Source organism: Sorex fumeus, unplaced genomic scaffold (genome assembly GCF_029834395.1).
Source record: "Sorex fumeus unplaced genomic scaffold, SorFum_2.1 ptg000008l, whole genome shotgun sequence".
NCBI classification, from domain to species: Eukaryota; Metazoa; Chordata; class Mammalia; order Eulipotyphla; family Soricidae; genus Sorex; species Sorex fumeus.
The window spans coordinates 78642342-78664902 of record NW_026606065.1 but is presented as its reverse complement, the minus strand read 5'-3'; the positions used below and the strand labels follow the sequence as shown (position 1 = coordinate 78664902).

The 22561-nt window shown below is 44.0% G+C and overlaps 2 protein-coding genes across 2 annotated transcripts in view; both read right to left on the bottom strand.

Moving 5' to 3' along the window:
• The window catches only part of SLC25A30 (solute carrier family 25 member 30), a 292859-nt gene that overhangs the window by 185564 nt on the left and 84734 nt on the right, over positions 1-22561 (bottom strand). The gene's annotated exons all lie outside the window — the stretch shown is intronic.
• COG3 (component of oligomeric golgi complex 3) overlaps positions 5884-22561 on the bottom strand; it is a 64454-nt gene continuing 47776 nt past the window's right edge. Inside the window, exons 17-23 of the mRNA XM_056108744.1 lie at positions 22199-22319; positions 18948-19036; positions 18690-18824; positions 12696-12771; positions 10551-10678; positions 9301-9399; positions 5884-7694 (exon numbers count right to left, since the gene is read on the bottom strand). Of these exons, the coding sequence (XP_055964719.1) occupies positions 7665-7694; positions 9301-9399; positions 10551-10678; positions 12696-12771; positions 18690-18824; positions 18948-19036; positions 22199-22319 (678 nt within the window). The 3' untranslated portion in view covers positions 5884-7664. The remainder of the gene's footprint in view (positions 7695-9300; positions 9400-10550; positions 10679-12695; positions 12772-18689; positions 18825-18947; positions 19037-22198; positions 22320-22561) is intronic.

The window sequence follows — 22561 nt, the reverse complement described above, 5'->3', positions numbered from 1 at the left end:
ACACAGGGGCTGCTCCCAAGAGTGCTCAGAGGACCATGCAGTATGGGGGGGGGGGCAAAGGGAGGTGGATAGAACCTGGGCCTCTGTTCTGCAAATCTGTGCTCAGCCCATTGAGCTCTCTCCTGGCTGTGCTGGACTCACACTGACTTGGGATACTGTTCCCAAGCCTGGGGGTGCCATTATTCACTGTGTGACCTCAGTGAAGGAGCGTATGCCTCAGTTTCTTGTTTTCCTTTTTTGTTTTTTTGTTGGCTGGAGTGATAGCACAGTGGTAGGGCGTTTGCCTAGCTTGCAGCCAGCTCAGCCAAGCCGGGTTCGATTCCTCCACCCCTCTCGGAGAGCTCGGCAAGCTACTGAGAGTATCTCACCCACACAGCAAATCCTGGCAAGCTCCCCGTGACGTATTCGATATGCCAAACACAGGAACAAGTGTCACAATGGAGACGTTACTGGGCCCGCTCGAGCAAATCGATGAACAACGGGAGGACCGTGACCCATGACTGTGCATTTTGAGGCCACCCTAGTGATGCTCAGGGGTTTCTTCTGGCTCTGCACTCAGGAATCACTCTTGGTGGTGCTCAGGGGACCATATGGAATGCCAGGGATGGAACCTGGTCAACCACGTGCAAAGCAAGCACCTTAGCCACTGTACCATGCCCGTGTCTCAGTTTCTTGCCCTCTAATCTAGAAACTGTATTCTCAGATGCTAACCCTGACTTCTTCCACTTCAGCCAGGGCAGAGGGAAACAGCTCGTGCCAGCATACATCAGGTCCTCTCCAACCACAGCCGACTGCCAAGACCCCTTTTGGTTACTAGTAGAGCCACCAACCCTAAAGGTTAAGGAACGTGGGAGAGGGCATAGTGGGGATGGTTTCTGGTGACAGATCAGAAAGATGCCCTCTCAGTCGCCTGCCCTGCAGCACGTGTCTGTCTGGGATGTGTCCTGGGCATCTCTGCTCACGTGACTTTCCTCTCTGTGCTAATCCTGATGTGACCCACATGATAAGGAGGATAGGATATGTCTTGCACACAGGGCCCAGTGGAAGCTTGATATGGAGACGGACAATCAAGGTTCCAAAGGGTAGGTCGATGGGGTGGGAGAGATAGGACAGTGGGGAGGGTGCTTGCCTTGCACGAGCTGATCTGGGTTTGATCCCCGGCATCCCATAGGAGCCCACAAGCACCGCCAAGAAAAATTCCTGAGTATTTCTGGGTGTGGCCGCCCCCAAAGAAAAACAAAAAAGAGGAGAAGAAGTGTCTGGGAGCTGACTACCCTCTACCTTTTGCACACCCCCAGATGGCCCTCTTTTTAAAAATATTTTTTTGGCTTTTTTTGGGGGGGTCACACCTTGCAATGCTGAGGGGTTACTCCTGGCTCTGCACTTAGGAATTACTCCTGGAAGTGCTGGGGGACCATATGGGATGCCGGGGATTGAACCTGGGTCGGCCGCATGCAAGGCATTTGCCTTACCCACTGTACTGACACCTACAGTGTGCCTTTAACACACCCCTGGATGGCGCTCTACCCTGTGCCCTTCACAATCCCTGGACAGCGCTCTACCGTGAGCCTTTCACACATCCACAAAGTACAACGTGACCTCCACTCCAAGCTACGCCACAATGGTAAAGGAAGCCTCTTCTCCGGGCTCAGTCAGCAGCGGGCCGTTCCCCCCCATGAACCCAGACTCCCTAGGGTCACCCCCAGGCCCTGGTCTCCCACACACCTCACGCTACAGGACTGTCTTGTCATGACCCCAAACCGGGACCCCTGAGCAGAACTAGAGTTGCAGGAGCAGCAGTATGGGTGTCTGTCAGTTAGGGCCACTGTTTGTCACACCTCACTGTCTCGGCTAAAGCCACTGTTCCCTGTGGCAAGATGAAGGCCTAGAGGCTCTTCTAGCTCTGTGCCCCTCATGTCCTGGTCGGGTTGGCAGTGGGGGTGAGGGGTCACCTTTCCTATCGAACACTGGAAGAAAAATGCTCCTGAGACAGTCTCAGTCACAAACTAGTGTCCCCACAGCTTGTGGGCCCAGAGTCCGCCCCAATGTTCCTCTCACCAGTCTGACCTGGCCTGAAGGCCTGGGTGATGTGGCACTAGCCCTGGGTGGGGGTCTTGGGGTCACTGCTACAGGCTGTGAGGCTTTGGGAGAGCAGGGTGGGCTGTGACTCGGTCTCTGCCACAGGATCGGAGCCCACTCCTCACCTCAGCTGTCAGTGAAGGGGCGCCAAGGAGCCGGGCAGTACACTCAGCACCGTGCACACTCCACAGGGTTCAGGGTCACACACACCCCTTTCCTTTCCCTGGTATTCCCCAAAACCTGCAGGTGTGATTCTGTTACTGTATGTACATAGACAGTCTTGTAATAATTTTGTGATCAGCCCCCAGGGCTTGGATATTTTGTTACCAGCACTGAGGGCACCAGGCTCCTCCTTGAAACATGGGTTTTCAGCTTCTCTTGTAACTGTTGCTCTTGTCAAAGGCTGGAGAGAATAACCCCACCCCAGGGACTCTCTTCACAAGGCGACTGAGGCGAAGATCTCACAAGCTGGGAGGGAGAATGGCAAAGAGCCAACCAGATGGCAGCCACTTAGAGAAATCCAGACAGCCCATCCCCCGCCTCCCTTCCCCCACAACTGCCCCAAGTGTGCGGCCACAGAGAACACAGCAAGTGCTGGACCACAGAAACGCATCATCTCTGGGCTGCTCAAAGGCCAAGGCCAAGGCCTTTCTCTGGAGGGGAGTGGGAGGAGGCCCTACCCGGGTCTCTCCCTCCACTGAGCACGTGTGAGTCTGTGTGCAGGTGTGTGCATCTGTGTCTACGTGTATGTGTCGTGTCCAGTGTGTGTGAGTCTATGTTGGTGTGTGTTTGAGTGTCTGCCCCAGGCACCTGGCAAGCTGAGTTGGAGGGAAGGCAGAAAACAAGCAAAATAAATGCCAGGGTTGAGGACAATGATGTCAAGTGCTGGGATTGGGGTGCTGGGGACCACAGTATGAGCGGGGTTTCCCAGTATCTATTCTACTACTGGGAGTGCATAATTACCTATTGAGGGGTGTCTTTTCTGTGCACTATAGTATACTTGGCATCTCTTCCTATGAAACAGAAGCTATTAATAGCTCCGCAACCACCCACCACTCACAACCACCAAACTGTCCCGTGGCACTGTGACATTGCATGGGGCAGGATCATCCCTGGTAGAGAACTTCAGCTCCGCCACATCTGTTTTGCATTTTGTTTGTTGTCGGTTTTACGATTCAGCATATGTCTTATCTTGGCAAATTTCCTCATACTTGGATGTACTCTGCCAATTGCTGGGTCCTGTGAATTTAATAGAGGAAGCCCGGCAGATAGTTCAGCAAATGTATGTGTATGTTTATAGTAATCATTAAAATCTGCCTGATTGCACTTAGACTGAGAGAGCCCAAGAAACAGTTAATAAAGTTTAGAATAAACACAGAGTGAGGTGGGGAAAAACAAAAAACAAAAAACTCACAAGCTGTATGCCAAACATTCCACAAGTTTCTTTCAGTTTGTTGCGACTAATGCACATATTCTGGTGTCACTCAAAGGCTACCAAAATGTTTAATGGTAAAGATTACTCTTAAGACGAGAAGGAATGAAAACAAAATGTTTTACTTCCAAAAAGAATATAGAAAGATCTTCCCCAATACGTGATTCACTTATGTCTTGATAAACCCATCTAAAGACATGTCATTCATTGTCTTATATAAATGGGCCTGGAGAGGATCAATCATGCTAAGTGAAATGAGTCAGAAAGAGAGGGACAGATACAGAAGGACTGCATTCATTTCTGAGATATAAAAAAAGAAAAATAGTATGAGACTAATATCCAAGGCCAGGAAAAACAGGGGTCAGAAGGACTAGTCAATGGTTGGAAGCTTACCAGCTTGACACAAGAGTGTGTGTGTGTGTGTTGGGGGGGGGGGGGGGTGAGGGGCTGTTAGAATAGAGAAGGGCCAGTATGACAATAATAGTCAGAAATGATCACTCTGGATAAGTACTGAGTATTGACAGTAGGTAAAGGGATATACATGATAACCTTTCAGTATCTGTATTGCAAACCTTAATTTCAGAGAGAGAGAAAGGAAAGTGCCTGCCACAGAGAAGGGGGGGCGGCTACTGAGGGGACAGGAAGGAAACTGGGAACAATGGTGATGGAAAACTGCACACTGGTGAAGCAATGGATGTTGGGACATTGTATGGACTGAAACCCGATCATAACCAGCTTTGTAAGTGTGTATCTCACTGCAATTCAATAAAAAAAATTTTTTTTCAAGTATCATTGGAGCTAGAGCAATAGTACAATGGGTAGGGCACCTGCCTTGCACACAGCTGACCTGGGTTCAATCCATCAGCACCCCATATGGTCCCAAGCCCATCAAGGCATGATCCCTAAGTGCAGAGGCAGGAATAAACCCTGAGCAACCACCAGGTATGCCTCCTCCCGCAAACAGAAGTATCATTAAGTCAGAAATTCCTGTAATTCTTTGGAAGTTTGCCACCAGAGTGTGCAAAGGGTTGTTAAGATAGGCCGGAGAGGGACGGAGCACAGCGGTAAGGCGTTTGCCTTGCACGCAGCCAACATGGCCTACCCGAGTTCGATTCCTCCGCCCCTCTCGGAGAGCCCGGCAAGCTACCGAGAGTATCCCGCCAGCACGGCAGAGCCTGGCAAGCTCCCCGTGATGTATTCGATATGCCAAGCACAGTAACAACAAAGTCTCCAATGGAGACGTTACTGGGCCCGCTCGAGCAAATCGATGATCAACGGGAGGGCCTTTACTTTACTTAATAGCACAGCAGGTAGGGTGACCTAGGTTTGATCACTGGCATCCCATATGGTCCCCCTGAACACCGCCAGGAATAATTCCTGCGTGCAGAGCCAGGAGTAACCCCTGTCATCGCCGGATGTGACCCCAAAAGAAAAAAAAAAAGATTTATTCCTGGTGATGCTAAGGGACCATATAGGGTGCCAGAGATCAGACCAAGGTAGGTCACCTGAAAGGAAGCACCTTACTTACTGTACTATCTCTCCAGCCTCCCAAATGTCTTCCAAAAATAATGATCTTGCAGAAAGAATTCAAAAAATTCAAGGGCTGGAGAGAGAATACAACAGGTAGGGCCCTCACCTTGCACATGGCCAACCGGATTCAATCTCTGCAACCCATATGGTCCCCTAAGCACTGCCAGGAGGAAGTCCTGGGTGCAGAGCCAGGAGTAACCCCTGAGCAGCACCAGGTGTAGTCCAAACAACAACAAAAAAGAATTCAAATAATTCAAGTAAACTGGAGAAACCTGCAGAAGATTGGTGGTGTGTAACAATGCCAAACTTCCTAATTATGGTATGTTACAGTTTTGTGATCTGTTTCAGAAAATGGGCATAAGTTGGGACTGGAGCATTAGTACAGTGGCGAGGGTAATTTGCCTTGCATGATAAGGCTGACCCGGGTTCCATCTCTGGCATCCCACATGGTTCCCCAAGCACCACCAGGAGTAATTCCTGAGTGCAGAGCCAGAAGGAACCCCTAAGCATCACCGGGTATAGCCCAAAAACAAACAAACAAAAAACCCGAAAAACTGGGCACAAGTTAAGGGATCTCTTTTATTTCTTAGAATGACATGAATTTATGAGTTATCTCAAAAATATCAATTAAAGGGGCTGGAGCAATAGCACAGCAGGTAGGGCGTTTGCCTTGCACGCGGCCAACCCGGGTTCGACTCCCAGCATCCCATATGGTCCCCCAAGCACCTCCAGGAGTGATTCCTGAGTGCAAAGCCAGCCAGGAGTAACCCCTGAGCATCGTAGGGTGTGACGCAAAAAGAAAAAAAAAAAATCAATTAAAAAAGGAAAATCAACACTGTAGAGTAGGAAGCAAAAAACTTTATTTTTTAAAAATCCACATTTATTAAAAACAACAATTTCTAGCAAATAATATAAAGCATTTTAAATTAATTATTTGAAAGTATGTACACTCTGTATAAGTAAACACTTGAACTGTACAGATTTAAACAAATACTCATTTAGCAAACAAGTTGGATCACTAGTACCTACGCAGCACTTTGTAAGGTATTTCAGTGTTTCAGAAATAACATTCAAAACACAAGAATTTGACAAGAGCGCTGTCAAATATTTTTACCCTTAAGAATACACTCTGGACTGTACATTAATTAAGCCAGTCATAGTATTATACAATAATCATGCCCTCATTTCTTTGGAAAGGCTATTTTAAAAAATCAAATGTACATATAATACACAAAACTGGGTGTTTTCATTCATCAAACATGTATTTAAAAGTGTAAGTAGGTACAATCTTCCTAATTCACTCATTTCGTGCCAAAGAAAGACGCTGGACCCTTTTGACCATAATACAGAGTACTAAGCTTTACGGATCGACACCGGTCGCCAGTTTAAACGGGCAGCAGGGAAACTTTGTGCAGGGCTGGGCAGGCTGCCGCCATGGCACACCAAGTGCCCATCACTGGCTGCCCATCACTGGTGTGCGGGTTTCATTCCCCAGGCTGCCTCGGGTTCCATGTGTACACACGTGTGTGAAATAAAATTCCTTTGGGACCAAATAGCAAGCATTTACTCCAACATCAGAGCAAACACCATCCCATGAGGAACGAGGTACTGGCCAAGCAATGCCTGCATGCACCCCGTGATGCTCCCTGCCAGGGTGGGTGGTTTGAGGGGCACGTGGTCTCCATCCTTGGGTCTCGGCTGTGGCAGGGAGAGAGCCACCAGGCTGGGACACATCATAGGTCCTTTCCAAAGAACCTTTGAAATGAAGTCAGCAGGCAGGAGGTGGGGGCCCCGACCTTCGTGCGTGAGGTCTGCTGCCCATCGGGCTGCCTCCTCTCCTTAAATCATGTTGGCGATTTAAGACACTTAAACTGGTCCTTCCCACTCGCAAACACTGACTACTGCGCCTCACACATTCTAACAGTGGCTCACGTGCGGAGCATGAGACGGCTGCCCTGGGCTTTCTGAATACTTTTGCACCTACGAGCTGCACCTAAGGGGTGCGAAGTCGGGGGTTCCGACATGAGGGCCTTGCGCTGGAAACAGCCTCAGGTCAGCCCCACTGCCAGGTAACACCCTGAATTTCCAGAGAGAACACTTCCAAGGGCCAGGAGAAACATCACATTGGAGTGGGGAAATGACATTTTGGGAAGTAACAACAAAGTTATAGCAATAGTCACTGTGGAATGCTCAGTGGTGGAAAGTGTTGCTGTGTTTCACGCTCGGAGAAACCTTAATCTTAGGAGCTTTCTAACAAGCTGTGTTTCTGTAACGTTCTCTGCACTACGCATTTGGAAGCTATTTCCATTGCACATCTTTTGCTAAGAACCATGTGACCATGGCCCTATCAGGGCTACGGCCCAAACGATGGATAATTCTTGCGACCAACTTCAACAAGGCAGGCACCATCACCCAGAGATGATGCATCTTTGGCATTTGGATGTTTTCAAGAGGGAAGGACCAGTCTCTCAAGGTGTGGCTTCAGTTTCGCTCTCCGGTCAGCACTGAGCAGCACGCAAGTGTGGCTCTCAGAAACAAGCCCCCACACACGGCCTCGGCGTCCCTCCGGCCTCCCGGCCACCCCCACCAGACAGTCCATGGACACACCAAGCCAGCGGCCTGCTTACTTAGACGCTGACAGGAGGACATTCACCTGCAAAGTGAAGCGAGAGGTGCCATTAGTTCTGCTGTGGAGCCCTGAATTCAAGAAAGCTGTGCAGATGCTCCAAACCCCAACAGGAGGCCCAGGCTGAGTGTGGAGACGAGCAGTCACAGGGCGGAGCTGGTCTGCTTGCTTTCTGGGGCTGTTTTAATTGATTCACACCAAGGTGGTGCTCAGGGCTGACTCCAGGTGGAGCTCGGGGGATCATACGTGGTGCTGGGGATAGAAACGGGCCTGGCTGAGCGTAAGGCCAATGTCTTCACCCCTGCACCATCTCCCTGGCCCTCTGATCTGCCTTCTGAAGAAGCCACAGACAGCCTGCAAGGAATGGTCCCCCTGTCTCACGGCAAGTCCAGTGAGGATGGGCAAGACCGATAGGGCCAGCTTGCCATGGACCAGATAGCGCTGACTCATCCAGGCCACCTTTCCGGGCCGTGAATTCTGCGGAGTGCTGTGTACTAGCTGGTTCCCAGATACGCTGGACAGCACAAGTGGCTTTCACCTCAGCCTTTAATCAGGGCCTAGGGTGGCCGCACCTTCGGTTAAGAGGAGTGCGAGTGACACGCAGCCCATCCCCAGGAGATGCAGACCTGGGGCCCTGGCAACAGGCGGAGCGGCTGCCTGACACACCTATGGTCTGTACACGGGGCCCAGAGAAACCTGCAGAGAATGAACCTGGCAGTGAACTCTTCCACACAGTCAAAGTCATTTTACGAAACAAAATAATCATCCCCTAAACTCTGTGGCAAGCTTGTACTTCCAGGGAGACACAAATGACCCATTTCCCTTCCAAATACACAAACCTTGGATCTAATCATGAAGAAACAGGTACCATCGCTGGGGAGATGGCTCAAGGGGCAGGATTTCTTTGAGGACACATGAATTACATCTTAAAAAAAGGAAAACTCCCCTTTCCCCTTTAGCTACCACCCATTTCTTTCTCTTCACATTGTACAAATCCTCCCAAGACTGAGCGCTCAGCACCAACGGTCTCCTGTTTCTATGCACACATTTGAGCCTCCCTGACCAGACCATCCCCCAAATTCTCAGTCCTTACTGTGTTTTAAACAGCTGAATTACACTAAACTTGAGGCCAGGAACAAAACACCATCCCCCCAGACTACGGCCCCACCCCCACCCCACCAACCTCTCTGTGAAAATTGGCTAAGTCAATTTAAAAGAATAACAGAAACACACTGAGCTCTATGTTTGGCTTTTTTTTTTAATTTACAGAGAAAGCAAGCACTTCTAACATCTATTCAACTCCCTAAAATAACTTACTTTTTTTCATTTGAAATGCAGATCTCTCATGCATATTTCAAACAAAATTATTCAACAACCTAACAACTACTGCCTGAATCTTTCACATAACAGTTCATTTATCTTAAACACACAACTTTCAATAGCAGAAAGCAGCAGCTATTCAAATTTCTAAAGCAATCACCAAAAATATGAGAGCAATTTGGGGTTCAAAATTTTGCTCACGGAACAAAAAACATGAACAATTTTTAAAATTAAAAACATGGCTGTTCAAAGATATTATATCTACTCATGGTAAGAGGGAATTAAATAAATAGTGTTTTTAGATTATCTTTACCTGCTCCATAGAGGGACAAGCAATGAGGTGGACATCCTCAGGGCTAAATTCTTCCTTTAACAAAACGTGAATCTTTTGGAAGACTTGCTGAATATTATTCTGAGAATAAAGAGATCATATTAAATGAGCTACTGAAAAAATAAGCTATTAAACACGAAGCACTAAGATTGTTAAATTTTAATAATATTTGCAAAAACAAATGGAGAAAATACATATTTGAAAGGAATGCCAAAGATGTCTGATCTGCACTTAATATTTCACACACTATCACAAAACAAGATTTACCATACATTACTTCCTGGAAAAACTAAACCCTGGTAACCCTGTTCCTCACCACACTGCCCCCCACCCCCCAGCTCTAGAATACTATGAATCTGCAGCAACAATTTGTTACATAAAAGATTCCCAGTCATATAATACAGCAGTTTCCAGACATATATATTTTAATATATATTTTTAAAGTTCCCAGACACATAATTTATACTTTAAAAAAATGGCAAACAAGGCCTTGGGGAAAGATGTGGGCTCAACCCAGAGATGCAAGTCGTAAGTGATGAATTTGCTCTGATAATCAATCCTTTGGTCATTTACACCCACTACTCACTAGCAAAATGAAACAGAATTCCTGACATGAGGCTCAAGAGTCAGGCGCTATCCGGCATGAGCATCTGATTTGCTGTTAATTTATTTAATTCTCCTTTATGATAGAAATCAACTTACAGCCAAAGGCAACAAAGAACACAAAATGAGAACGGGAGGGTTGGAGGGTCAGAGGCAGGTTTTATAAGTTCTAATAATCACAGTGGTTAATTATTAATCAACTTTACCAAAGCAGTACACTGAGATTTTTAAATGTCTACAGGAAGAGGAAAATGGTAGTAAGGCAAGAACACTTCAAAGAGAGGAGCCCACAGGAGATAAATGATCAAATACACAGCACTGCTGCTACACAGATGACCTGGACAGCCTCGTGCTGACCCCTCAGAGGGAGTGATCTCTCACATGAGGCGTATAATGAAACCGAAGGGGAATGACAAATGCCCAAGGGCAACAGAAACCAAGAACCTCCTTCCCTTCTGTAGGAAGCTTACCTACAGAATAGGGAAGGACAGCAAGAGACAATGGGGAAATGGTAGAGGAAGGTGGACACTCCGGAGCTGGATTCTGTCACGAATGAAACCCTACTCTTAACAACACTGTAAACCATGGTGCCAAATATAATTTTTTTAAATGATGGATATTATACTCACCCTAACAGGTTTAAACAAGATGAACTCAGTATCTTTATTGGAGAGGTACAAGGACATGCTTCTCAATGTCAGAGGGAGCTTCGCTTTTATTACCTTGTATGCATTTGTCACAAGTTCACTGACCTTGGCTGAAAAGAAATTAACCTTATTAGTGTCACAAAGGAAAAGAGAAGAAACATTTCCATTTTAATTCGGTGGGGAATAAAGGAAGAGAAAAAGAGCAAAAGGCAAGAGGCTATTGCCCCCAATATTTTCTTTCAAGTTTCCGATTCATTTATCAGGAATCTCACAAATCTCACACTCCTTAAAGTCCTACCACATGCAAGATTCTATCCCGAGGAACAAGGTACCCCAACATGCGTCAGGCCATTCACAGGGGGTAGAATACGGGTGCCTGCGGAATACACATGGACAAGTAAAAGGGCCGGGAGGTCATTTGCAGAGAAAACTAAGTCACAGTAAGAGGAAGACTCCTAAAAGACTCAAAAAGCACAAACAGAAAACCCACGTATTTATGGAAACTAAATCCACTTTTATGTCTCACAGTACTATCAGAAAGGGAACAGAATTCAAGAAAATTGTTAACTAAAACAATTACGTATCTTATGTGCTGTCTCTGAAGGAGATACATGATAGAGTAGCAATCTGTATAAAATATTTAAGAGGTAATTATCTAAAAAGCTGTAAAGGAAAAGACTAATAACTCCAAAGACATACACTCACTTAAATATTTAACAATGCATATCAAAAACACTTGGTTCGCCTTCAGATACACAAAATTGCCAAGTCTGTGAAAATCACCAGTTGGCAAACAGACATCTCATTCACTGCTGATAGGAATGGTTCAACTTCCCAAGTGATTATTTTATGTATCCCTGGTTTTTGCTTTACCTCTGTTAATACTTCAATTAAAGACACATTTGGATTGGCACATTATATAGCTGGAGCGATAGCACAGTGGGTAGGGTGTTCGCCTTACAAGCGGCCAACATGGCCGACCCGAGTTCGATTCCTCCGCCCCTCTCAGAGAGCCCGGCAAGCTACCGAGAGTATTCGATATGCCAAACACAGTAACAACAAAGTCTCCAATGGAGACGTTACTGGGCCCGCTCGAGCAAATCGACGATCAACGGGAGGGCCTTTACCTTTACCTTTACCTTACATTAGATAAATGACTAATATATAAGGTATATAAAAATAAAAAATGCCATCTGCCTCACAGGCATTTGGAGGGGTGGGAGGGGGGTATACTGGGGTTCTTGGTGGCGAAAAATAAGTACTGGTGAAGGGAAAGGTGTTTGATCATTGTATAACTGAGACTTAAACCTGAAAGCTTAGTAACTTTTCCCACAGTGATTCAATAAATAAATATAAAATTTAAAAAAAATTAAGGTGGAGTTCATGCCCAATTCAATCAGCTAATCAGTGGCTAAATAAACAGCAGTACTCCTACAAAAAAAAAAAAAATATATATATATATATATATAAAATGCCCCAGAGCTTCAAAAACAAACCAACAGCTCCATCATAAATAAACAAACAAATAAATAAAAGGGGAGGGAAGCTAAAAAGACAGTACAGTAAGTAAGGAGCTTGCATTGCATGCAGCCAACCCAAGTTTGATCCCCAGCACCGCATATGGTCCCCCAAGCATGGTCAGGAATGAGCCCTGAGCAGAGCAAGGCAAAAGCCCTGAACATGTCAAGTTGTGGCCTGATCACCCGCTCCAACATAAAAGGAGCCAGAGAGATGATGAGGTTGGAGAGAACTAGAAGGGTCTTAACTAATGCCTTGTACATATATGGCTGACCTGGGCTCAAACCCAGGCACCCGGGGGTCCCCCCAAAATCACTGGGTACATACAACTCTGAAGGCCACTCCCAGCATTGCCCGGGAAGCCCATGTGATTCCTAGATCACTGTTGTTTTTTTTTTAATGGGGATATATATAAATTTATAAGTTTTCCTTCCTTGGAATGCTTGCTGAAATCCAAGGAGTGTCATACAGTTAAGCCCTAAAGTACCTCTTGGGGTAACCAAAGGACAGCAGAAGGAATTGACCCTGAGTTATCCAAGCAAGAATTACAAGAACACCGATTAGTCAGCATCGAATGCAAGGGAACCCTAAAGAGTAAAACGTAAATACCTGGTTGTGCCCAAGGTTGCTGGGAGAGAGTATACTTGGGGCCTCCCTGACTGGCCATGGTTTTTAACGCTGAAACCTTGAAGAGACAAAAAGAAAGAAGTTTCATGGGATCACCATAAATTAAGCTCCGACTTTTCCTAAAAGATACTCAGCATGACTAAAACATAACAATAATCAAATGCAGACCTTAAAAAACAAAAAAAGCCAAACAGCACTATCAGTCCTTTACAAATAATAATATGCTGCAGCAAAATTACTTTTGTGATTTCAAAGCATATAGGGTATTAAAACAGACACACACACAGACACACACACACAGACACACACACACACACACCCTGAGGCATCATCTGCCTGAATCATTTCAAGGTAGGACAAGAGAGAACCTGCAGAAATATCAATACACCAGATCCTTTCTATGTTAATAGTAAATTTTAACTTAAGCTTTTAGAAAAATGTATTCCAGCAGGCTGAAATCTCCTTTATATATATAGAGGAACCCTTTCTTTATGACACTGTAGGCAGAATGTTGTGAGAATTTTGTGGAAACACAAGGTTTTCAAGGCACATAAGAAGGCTGACTTGAGGGGCTGGAGCGATAGCACAGGGGGTAGGGCATTTGCCTTGCACGTGGCTGACCTGGGTTCAATTCCCAGCATTCCATATGGTTCCCCTTCAGGAGTAATTCCTGAGTACATGAGCTAGGTGTAACTCCTGTGCATCGCCAGGTGTGATCCAAAAAGAAAAAAAGAAAAAAAAAAAAAGAAGAAGAAGGCAGCTGACTTGAGACTTACAAATGAATCTCAGAAGATGGCAACTCGCCAGAGATGTCTCTAGACACCATGTCGTGCTGATTTCACTGGGGCACTTCAGATGGAGCAGGTATTCTCTCTCCGCCTAATCCGAATGAACCCCAGGTGGCCACAAACTTCCCCCAGGTATGCAGGACCAGTGACTGAAAAATCCAGGCTACATGGAGGTGGGTAGGGCCGCCCCTCCCCATCTTCCCACCCATCAGGTGTCACGCCCACGGAACTGCCTCCGGGAACCATTTAAGCACATTAATGGCCATGATCCAGAGACTCACAACCACAGAGATTTATTTAAAGTTTTAGATATCCAGGAGCACATGGCTGTGAATACTATTCATAACAAGCAAAACAAAATAAATTATTTAGCATCTGCCTGTGGGGCAGGCTTTACTGGTGGTGAGAAAATTCGAAATAATGGTGGCGGGAAGGTGCAATACTGGTGGGAAGGGTGTTGAAATATTGAGTGTAATCCATTACTGTGAACAACTTTATGATAATAAAATTGAAAACTTTAAAAAAAAAGAAAAAGGGAGACGAGTGGCTCACGCTAGAGGCGGACTGCGATGTGTGCCTCTTGCCATGCTTCCACAGTTCAAGACCCACAGAGAGATGCAAACTCAAAAACAAACCATACATTTAGCTGCTTGGACAAGAATGTTCTTAAAACAGAAAATTATGGTGGGGAATAAGGTATAGTTGGGGAATAAGGTGTAGTTGGGGAGGGCTAAGGATAGAAACTGAATAAATTTTTTTCTTTTCTTTTTTTTTTTTTTATGGTTAGGTGCCCAGAGTCCAGACCAAGTCTCTGGGCTACTATACAGTCTCATTAAAAGAAAAAATAATTTTTTGAGGGCCAGAGAGACGGCACAAAGGGCCAAGCTTTGCAATGTGGGGAAGCGGGATTCTATTCCCTGCATTTCATAGTCACCAGGTGCTACCCCGAGAGCTACTGGGTGTGGACCCCAAAACACAAACAAAAAATGAATCAGCACCAACTCCTGTTGCTTATCTATCAGCCACATAAACATTAAGGCTGATGGTGGGTACAGACAGGACATATTAACTCAGATCTCTCCACCCTCAATCCATCTCTTCCAACCTAGTACTCCAGACCATTCTTGTCCCTTGCTTATGCTATCCATGTATGTAAAACCACCAGTTTCTACTTTTACTCAAGTTCTCTCTGCATCTTAAGTTTTTCATGTGACAGTTTTAAAGTGAAACATATGCATGACTATAGATGCATTAGACAATAATAAAGAAAAACAAGTTCACACTTAGTATATACATACATATATATATATATATATATATATATATATATATATCCCCATACTAATGTGTCCACATTTGCAAAAAGAAGAACAGAATGTCCTGAATACTTTTCTCCCCTACTGAATCTCAATTCTGGACACTGTTCTGTGTCAAACATTTGGAGAGTAATGGTTACCTATTATTCCACCAATTGTTCCAAAATTTAACCAGCTGGGACTGAAAGATGTGACAGCAGGTAGGGCACATACTTGCCTTATACACAGCTGACCCAAGTTAGGTCCCAGGCACCCCATATGGTTCCCAAAGCCCCACCAAGAGTGATCCTTGGGAGCATCAGGTCCAGCCCTCACCAGCAAAGGAAAACAAAGCAGAATTTAACTGATTTCATAATGGCATATATGTAAGTGTTTATAATTACTTATATATTCATCTCGGTATACCACCTAGATACTAACCTTATCTTTCAATCAACCCTCAAGCTGCGTTTCCTTCCAAAGTGTTCCCCAATTAGTACTGTCTTTTTTGAAAACGCTAGAGGATGAACACATACCCACTGCTGTATACATGTTTACATACTTCCTAACCTTGATTTCCCAGTAGGTTCCAACTCCTTGAGAACAGAATTAGGTTAAAGTCAAATTCTATTACACTCAACATAGCGAGGGGAAAAAACACAAGAAGACTGAGTTTATGGTGTTGCTGAGGAAATTAAAAATATTAAGAACGCAATTATATGGCAAAGCACTGTCAGAAAGAAAATGTTTGTTCCTGGGGTCAGGGAGATGGCCCAAAAGGCTGGAACGCAGACTTTGCATGTGGGAGCACTGGGCTCAGTTCCCAGCACTGCATGGCTCTCTGAGCACTGTGCCAAAAGTAACCCCACAGCACTTCTGGGGATGGCCAGAAAAAAACAAAAGAGGAAAAGAATAAAATGAGTATTAGTACAATAAGTCTGCGGTTTTAGTATAAACAGATCCCACTGGTGAGGGTCCCAGGGCAATGCCCAGAAATACTGAGTCCATAGTGTGGGCCTGAAAGTGTAGTACTCAGGCAAGGCGGAGCTCAGGAGCCCACACTTGGGGTAGCAGGGCTGCAAAGGACATTGGGTGCTGGGGTGGAACCCAGGCCGCGTCCAGGCTGGGCATGTGCTCCACCGCTGACACTCTCACCACAACCCTCCTGCACTGTTTCTTAAAAAGCACAGCCTGGGAAGAGACATCATCACTACCCTTCTTTTAAGTGCTTGTGGCAGGAGAAAACCACAAACACACACTCCAAACACCTGATCACAAGCAGACTACTGTAGCACTGTAGCACTGTCCTCCCATTGTTTATCAGTTTGCTCGAGCGGGCACCAGTAACACCTCACAACAAATTGTGAGACCTGTTGTTACTGTTTTTGGCATATCAAATACGTCACAGGGAGCTTGCCAGGCTTTGCCATATGGGCGAGATATTTTCAGTAGCTTGCTGGGCTCTCCGAGAGGGGCGGGAGGAATCGAGCACGGGTCAGCTGCGTGCAAGGCAAGCACCCTACCCGCTGCGCTATCGTTCCAGCTCAAGCAGACTACAAAGCCACCAAATTTCATTCACCAATAATAAATGAAAAGAAAGATATGTAAATGTTACATTGTTTCTACACTTGCCTTTTCTGGTTTTGGGGCCATACCCAGCAGTGTTCAGGGCTTCCTCCTGGCTAAGCACTCCAGGACCGCTCCTGACATGCACGAAGGGAATCATATGGGGTGCTTATGGGGTGCCGGGAATCAAACCCAGGTCAGCCTCGTGCAAGGTAAACATCCTATATGCTGCACTATTGCTCCGGCCCCTGGTTTTTGTTATTTCAAAAGAGAACATCAGTCTTTATGGACTCAGCAACAAATCTTAATAGAAAATTTGCCTAGTTGTCGCTCCTGATCATTTAAGACTGAAATAAATTTGTGTACTATGTCATTCATATTATTAATTTTTCAAAGGTATTCCCTAATGTAAGTCTGAAAACACTAGAGACTCAAAGACTTTAAAAACAGTTTTTATAATGTAAGTCCTGAGTGACAATTTTTTTTTAAATTTTTATTAGTGAAACACCATGAGGTACAGTTGTAGATTTACAAATTTTTGTGCTTGGTTTCGATTATACAATGATCAAATACTCATCCCTCCACCAGTGCCCATTCTCCACCACCACCAGTCCCAGTATCCCTCCCACCCCCCCTGCCTCTGTGGCAGGGCATTCCCTTTTGTTCTCTCTCTCCTTTTGGGTGTTGTGGTCTGCAAAAGAGGCATTGAGTGGCAAACATGTTCAGTCCATAGTCTACTTTCAACATGCATCTCCCCTCCTGGAGGATCCTCCAAACACCCTTTATTTGGTGCTCCCTTCTCTATCTGAACTGCCCTTTCCCCTAGAATACCTGGCTGGCCTCTAAGCTATGGAGTAATCATCCTGGTACTGATCTCGGCTATTCTTAGGTATTAATCTCCTATTTTGTTACTTTATATCCCCCAGATGAATGCAATCTTTCTATGTCTATCCCTCTCTTTCTGACTCATTTCGCTTAGCATGATACTTTCCATGTAGTACCACTTGTATGTAAATTTCATGACTTCGTCTTTTCTAACAGCTACATCGTACTCCATTGTGTAGATGTACCAAAGTTTCTTTAACCGGTCATCTGTTCTTGGGCACTCAGGTTTTTTCCAGATTCTGGCTATTGTAAAGAGTGCTGCAATGAACAAACCTGAGTGACAATATTTTTAAAAAGATTGGTGGGGATGTCACAGTAATACTAGGACCCCAAGGCCACACCCAGCAGCGCTGGGGATGCAATACAGGGCCTCTGTGCTCCAGCCCTTTGAGCTAGAGCTACCTCTCTGGTTCTTAAAATAAAATTTTTAACCTGAAGAGGAAGTTGCACAGAAGACAAATATATCACAGAAGAAACTAAAGAAGCAAAACTTATGGTTTTGGGAATAAAGGAAGCATAAAATAAATAGAAATCTAATTTAAAAAAATGTATGATTCAGTTGAAATAAAAAAGACATTTTTATGAATGTGAAATAAAAAAGAGGGGCCAGAGTGACAGTAGAGTGGGTCGGGTGTTTTCCTTCATACAGCTGACCTGAGTTTGATCCCTGGCACCCCATACGGTCCTCCAAGACCTACCAGGAGTTATCCCTAAGCAGAGCCAGGAACAAGCCCTGAGCACCGCTAGGTGCGGGCCCCTCCCCATCGCCCCAGTCCCCCAAGGCAACAATAAATCAGTTTTTCTCATGCTGGCAATAGCCAAATGGCAGACGATAATAAAATATCTGTATTTGTAAACAATGCAGTGATATAAATTATCAAATTTCCACAAAAAATAGAAAGAAGAAAAAGCATGTGAAACATGATTGATAGGACCATGATCACAGCCAAGCAGGTCTAACCCAGAAGTTGACAGTCCCAGACCACAGGCGCATGAGAACATCATGAACCAAGGACCACTATCATTAGCCTTATAACACTCATATTCCTCTTAGAAACACAAGACTGTCAAAACAACAACAACAACAAAAAAAAAAACAAGACTATCTTGCCTAAGGGTTTGGGTACAAGGAGCACAAAAGGTGGAGTGGGTCCAGCAGTTGGTGGCAGGGGGTTCTTGGCACTCTGGCTCAGTGCTGAAAACGTACTTTTGAAGAAGTATCAAAAGCACATGTGCAACCCACGTGATGATGTAAACCAAAGCAACCTGAATCAATCAATTCATCCACAAAAGTCCAAACCAAAAGGCTCCATGACAGGAAACATTGTTCTCCTAGACTGGACCATTAAGACCGAGTTTACTGCCTCCTTTCATAAAAGGGTAGTTCAAAATGAAATCCATTGAAGATTCAAATTTATTTGACCAAATGTGCACTGAGGTACCTTTGTCAGGAACTCCTCCAGCTGCTCCACAAACAGCTTGGTCTGCTGCTGAATGAACTGCTCACAGGCCGACTTCAGGTGGCGGTCTACATCTTTTTTAGAGTCGAGATAATGTTCTCTTATCTCAGGAGTACCCTTAAAAAGATGAGAGTTTCCGCCTGTTTTTATGTGCCTAGAAATTACCACAGACATACAGAATAGCACTGATCTCCACGCCCCCCCCCCCCACCCCCCCAGCCAATGAATCCATTTCCTCACCTCCAACAAGAATTCTATCAAGGCATTGTTGCTATTCAGCCTAAAAAATCTTGGAACAGTCATAGGGTTCAGGATTTTAAATGCTGCATCTGTAAAACAAAATTACTCATCTGGTGAGCAGTTATAAGAGAAAGGGTGAGTCACTGTTTCAGTTAGTTAGCTAATATACCTCAGTTCCCCATCATCACAAAGCAAATGTGGTTTCATTTTCATCAAACAGCCGCCATGAATGAAAATGGGTGAGACAAGCACCAATGATGGGACGGTACCCATGAATTCTTATCTAGAAGTCACAACTGGGACATGACTATTCATCTTAATTATTTACTTGTAGGGAAAAAAGAAAATCATAAACAATACCTTAAAATTTCCCTGCTTTATTTTTACAATGTTAAATGAATAAAAAGAAAATAATTTACTTACCCAGCTTCTGTCAAAAAAACAGATCTTGAAGTTTCTGGCTGGCACAAAAATTTATTCATTTGAAGCAGAGTGAATAAACTAATGTGTCAGCCAGAAAGAAAACACCAAAAGGACATATTTACCCCTCAACCTCCATACTAACTAGAATCTGCCAAGTACTAAAGTCAGGTCTCATTAATGTTCAAATGCAATAAGATACAATGTTAGTTGTGAGAGGTTAGAGGTTTAAAAGTAAAGCTAGTGAGTATCATCAGTGAGTAACATCCGAGTATCATCGAGTGCGAGCAGAAAAGACCCTTTTCCCCCTTCACTTTGCCAAGTGGAGAAAGCAAAGCAGAAAGTTTTTCGATATTGCTTTTGCAAGTACGCTCCACAGCAGCAAAGACCGCCCTGACTCTAACCTGAATGAAGAACCTCCCCTCAAATTCAGTACTCAGAGGAAAACAATAAATAAATGGCTCTGCCTTTTCTACAAAGGGAGCTGAAAGGCTGTCTGCTATCACTAGAATCAAATCAGTATATGCACTCTCTGTGACGTTTAAGTGAAATACCTGCTTTTTTTTTCCTTTCTGGCAATGCCAGGGATCAATCCCAGAGCCTCATCCATGCAAAAGATGAGTTCTACGATCAAGCTACTCAGTCCTTAGTGAAAACAAATTCTGCCAACATTTTAGGGTATTTTATTTTCTCACACCTCAGTGAGACTAAACTAGAACTAGAAGCAGCAACAAATTATAATTCTATTTCAAATTTTTAAAAAATGCAATCAACTCTGCTTTAGCTCATCACTTAAAGATTATCAGCACCTGGTGTTCTTTAAGGAAAAGAGCACCATTCTAACACCTTACAATAAAAAGAAAGAAGGAAATCAATCTCTTAGTGACTGGGATCTGGAAGCCTTTGATGAGAATAAGGTCTAAAAAAATTATGCATTTTGTAAAAGGCAAAGACCAGGAAATCTGACTTTTTAAAAAAATTTCTTCTCCTTGAGTTTTTTTAAAATACAATCACTGAGCATATAAATAACACACAGGTTACTAATCAAACCCCATGAAACCCAAAAGGCATTCTCTGTGGTGGAAAGAAGAAAGCATTAGAAAAAGATAAAGCGTAAATTATTTTATTATGATGTTACAAAACCACTTTGCTTCTCAGGTGCGTTATGAGCATAAAACTATAAGCCAGTCCTTTAGCAATGAACAATCTGCTACCTTTGGAAATCCTATATTTAGAGTTTTTCTAAACCATAATTTTAGTGATTATTTTCTCAGTTCTCCTACACAGGAGAGAAGTTCATTTATTATATAAACCAACAGCTTATGGTATCTGAGCTTAATTCTCTTGGAAATGGTTGAGAAAAGAGAAAATTTAGTTATCTTGTAAATAATTAGGGAAACAAAGGTTATTTATGGTATATCTTAACAGCCTTAGATTATCTGAGAAAAATCTACTTTGGGCTGGAGAGGGTGGTCCAGCAGGTGGGATGCTTGCTTTGTACAGGTATGACCCAGATTTAATCTCTGGCACCTTGTATGATCCCCCATGTCCCACCAGGAATGACCCCTACACACAGAAACAGAGCCAGGAAGTAAGTCCTGACCACAACTGAACAGAACAACTTTGGTCTTTTGTTCAGTCAGTCAGACAAATCAATAAGGATGAATGACATCTTGGGAAAGATGATTCAATATGTATTACCAACTCAAACACCCAATTACACAAGTGCAGAATAATAGTGCCACTTTGAGTTGTGCACCTTGATCTTATAATGCACTTCAACATACACTTCTTCCATACATTTTAATTCTCGTTTGTTTGGTGGTGCTCAGGGTTCTGTACTTAGTGATCACTCCTAGCAGTACACAGGGGACCCTAAGTGATACTGGGGATTGAACTCAGGTCAGCTACACGCAAAATCAGTGCCTGACCCCTGTACTCTCTCTCTGATCCCCATTTTCATTCTTAATGATCTTGATAACCAGACCAGCAGATCATACTCAGTTTATCTGGGATAGCTTAGCTAAAACCTAATTTCTTAAATTGTGGTATGAGAACTTATATGGGGTCAGGTAATAAAAACATACCATGTTTGAAAATAAATTTCTTTATGACTTGCTATTGGCAAACATCCAATTTGTATACCTACTTTACATATAGATATGCCAGGGGAAGGATAAACATTTCTTAGGTGCAAAGGGATTTTGAGTGGACAGAGTTTAAGAAACCTTAACTGACACATTCGAGTCAGGAAATAAGGGGCAGGAACAGAACCCACCTCCATTTCACATGCTTGGATCAGCCCTCCATCCTTCACTTTCACCCAGCTGGCTTTTTTTGTTAACTGAGAAACTCAATATTTAAAATCATTCCAATTTGCTAGCACTGTATCTGCTACAGAGATTTTTCTCTTTTTACCACGGTGCTCAGGGATCACTCCTGGCAATGCTCGGGGAACTATATGCGGTGCCAGGAATCAAACTTGGGTTGGTCGAGTGCAAGACAAGTGTCATGCTCTCTGTGCATACTATCTCTGTGGTCCATAGTTTTCTATTTCTAAGTGCTAATGACAATATGTGGAAGAGTCTTAGCAAAGTGATGCCATGTTATAAATTGAAAGGCTCAGATAGCTTCTTTCACAAAGAAAATACAGCAAAGAGATAACTGTAGTTAGGATGTTGATAGCTCGGCTTAGTAAAAACAAGTAACATGCTTAGCAAGCACGGCATGCAAAAAAATTGCAGATGAACATAAAATAAACCTATATCCTGTGCTGACACATTTGGACAGGTCAGATGCATCCAACTGTGCCAGCCAGGGCAATGAAATACCTCTAGTTTTCTTGAGGTCCAGGGAAATTTCCTTAATGGTGAATTCAGTGTGAAATGGAGCAATTTGTTCACGGAGAATCAAAAGATGCTTTATTAGGAAAAGTTGTCCATCAATCTGAGTCTAAAGTATGGAACAGAAAAATTAGTATTATCATAATACAATCTATTTATCAACATTAGTCTACCTCGATTTATGCCCCTTAATGTTAAGTTTATAGTGTGACAAATCATTACACAGAGAACTTTCTCCAAAATACCCATGTTAAGAGTTATCTGGATAAACCCTTGCTTTAAACTTACTAACATTGTCACTAACTAAGGTAAAGGTAAAAGGTAAAGGTCCTCCCATTGTTCATCGATTTA